Here is a 1,780-nt window from a genome sequence, read left to right on the forward strand (position 1 = left end):
GCACCTGGTAGGAAGGAGCCGTTGTCCCGCTGGGGCTGGCAGGAGGCTGTGGTTATCTAAGGGGTCTCACAGACTCGCTAATAGGTGGCAGGAAAAGGGGGGGGGGCCGCTTTATCGGGTAATAGTGTCACCTGCAACCAGCCCCGTGACAGTGCTGGGCTCTTACCCCCCACCCCAGCTCTCCCACAGGCTTATTTCAGATACCCCGTCTCCTCGGGCGGTCCAGCCCTTGGCACCAGCATGGAGAGAGCTCCAGGGTGACCCCAGCTGTTCGGTCTCCCACCCCCGCTGGGCGCCCGTACCTTGACGGAGAAGGCGAGTGCCACGAAGCCGAGGCAGCAGAAGTTCATGTAGATGGTGTTGAAGATGGACCAGATGAGGTGGTCACGGGGCGGTGGGGAGGTGAGGGCGGTGGGAGATGGATCCCGCTTGTGGGACGGTGCAGGCAGATAGTCCTCCCGTGGGTAGGAGGTGTCCATGGCCACGGAGAGGGGCACCCCACGGCTCTCCTGCTCCACCAGCCTGGCTGGGGAGCCGGGCAGGGCGGCCCCTTTTATATACTCCCCGTCTCTGGCAAAACCTCATCTCCTCTATATATAAACCCAAGAAATTACAGCCCTCCTCAGGCTGTGGTTATCAGCAAGGCTTGGCTGGGAGCTTGGAGAAACAAATCTGGTTTCATGAGCCTGTGAGCATTTTATATCTAGCCTTCCTTCTGTGATGAGCACAGACAGCTCCAGCGTGAGAGGGAGCGAGGAGAGGCTGGGCGCTCCGGGAGGACCATCAGGACGGAGCCAGGGGATGACTTTGAAACCAAGTGACCATCACCCCAAGATGCTGATATGAGATGGACCCTCGGTGCCAGAATCTCTCACTGCATTGGCTCATACCAGGACCTTCAGCCCGATCCCTCCAGGGAATCTTGGCAGGAAGATGACTTGCTCACAGTGCATTTGGGCCACCAAATGCATCAAAAGGGAACTTGATACCAAAATGTGGAAGAGCTACTTCTCTGGGGTTCCCTGAAGAGGGAGGAGATGGGGCTGTGTGGCAGGATATGGTGCATAGTCAGTAAAACACAGAGATTTTTTTTTTTTTTTTTTTCCTTCTTCTGCCATGCCCAAACTTTTAGGAAGAAACTTATCTGGGATGTGGGCTGGAAGTGCTCTGCTCCCTGGTGGGGATGGTGGCAGAGAGGGGTGGAGCCGGCAGCAGGAGGAGGAGGAGGAGGCTGCCCCGAAGATGCACAGGGTCCCTCTTCTCCTTCCCCGCCGTGAATAAGGTGACAGGCAACGGGGTTTAGCAGGACGAGCTTTATTTGTGGCAACAGTGATGTACGTGTGTCAGAGCTCCCAGGAAGCCCAGAAGCTCCCTGCTGGGGCGCGGGAGCAGATGAAAGAGGGGCCCTGTCCCCCACGTCCTACCCTGGCCCCTCCCTCGCCTTCCACGTGGTGGCTGTGCTGGGACACCAGGGGTGCGGGCAGGGAGGGGACAGGGCTTTGTTCCCTTCCCCCTGCACCACGCGCCCAAAATGGGGACATGTGGGGAGGATGAGGAGGGGGGAGAAGAAGCACCCACAGGGCAGCAGCAAGCAGATCAGTGGCCACGCAGCATGTTCAGCCTGATGATGACGATGATGATGGCCACCAGCGCAATGGAGCCAATGATGTTCAGCACCTTGGCACGGGCACCGTATAGCCGGGCACGCTCCAGGTCCCCCAGAACCTTGCAGTCACGGGCCTGCGGGGGCAAATGTGGTCCTGGGGCTCAGGGGAGGGGG

General features: G+C 59.0%; 1 protein-coding gene across 1 annotated transcript; it reads right to left on the reverse strand.

Annotated features, from left to right (window-relative positions):
* Positions 1-302: 302 nt before the first annotated feature.
* Positions 303-479, reverse strand: LOC103778517 (interferon-induced transmembrane protein 5-like; the record flags this gene model as incomplete). Its single annotated transcript, XM_008946106.1, has 1 exon — positions 303-479. A coding segment is annotated over exon 1 (177 nt), but the record flags the coding sequence as incomplete, so codon positions are not given.
* Positions 480-1,780: the final 1,301 nt, after the last annotated feature.

Source organism: Merops nubicus, unplaced genomic scaffold, assembly GCF_000691845.1.
Source record: "Merops nubicus isolate BGI_N331 unplaced genomic scaffold, ASM69184v1 scaffold24878, whole genome shotgun sequence".
Lineage (NCBI taxonomy): Eukaryota > Metazoa > Chordata > Aves > Coraciiformes > Meropidae > Merops > Merops nubicus.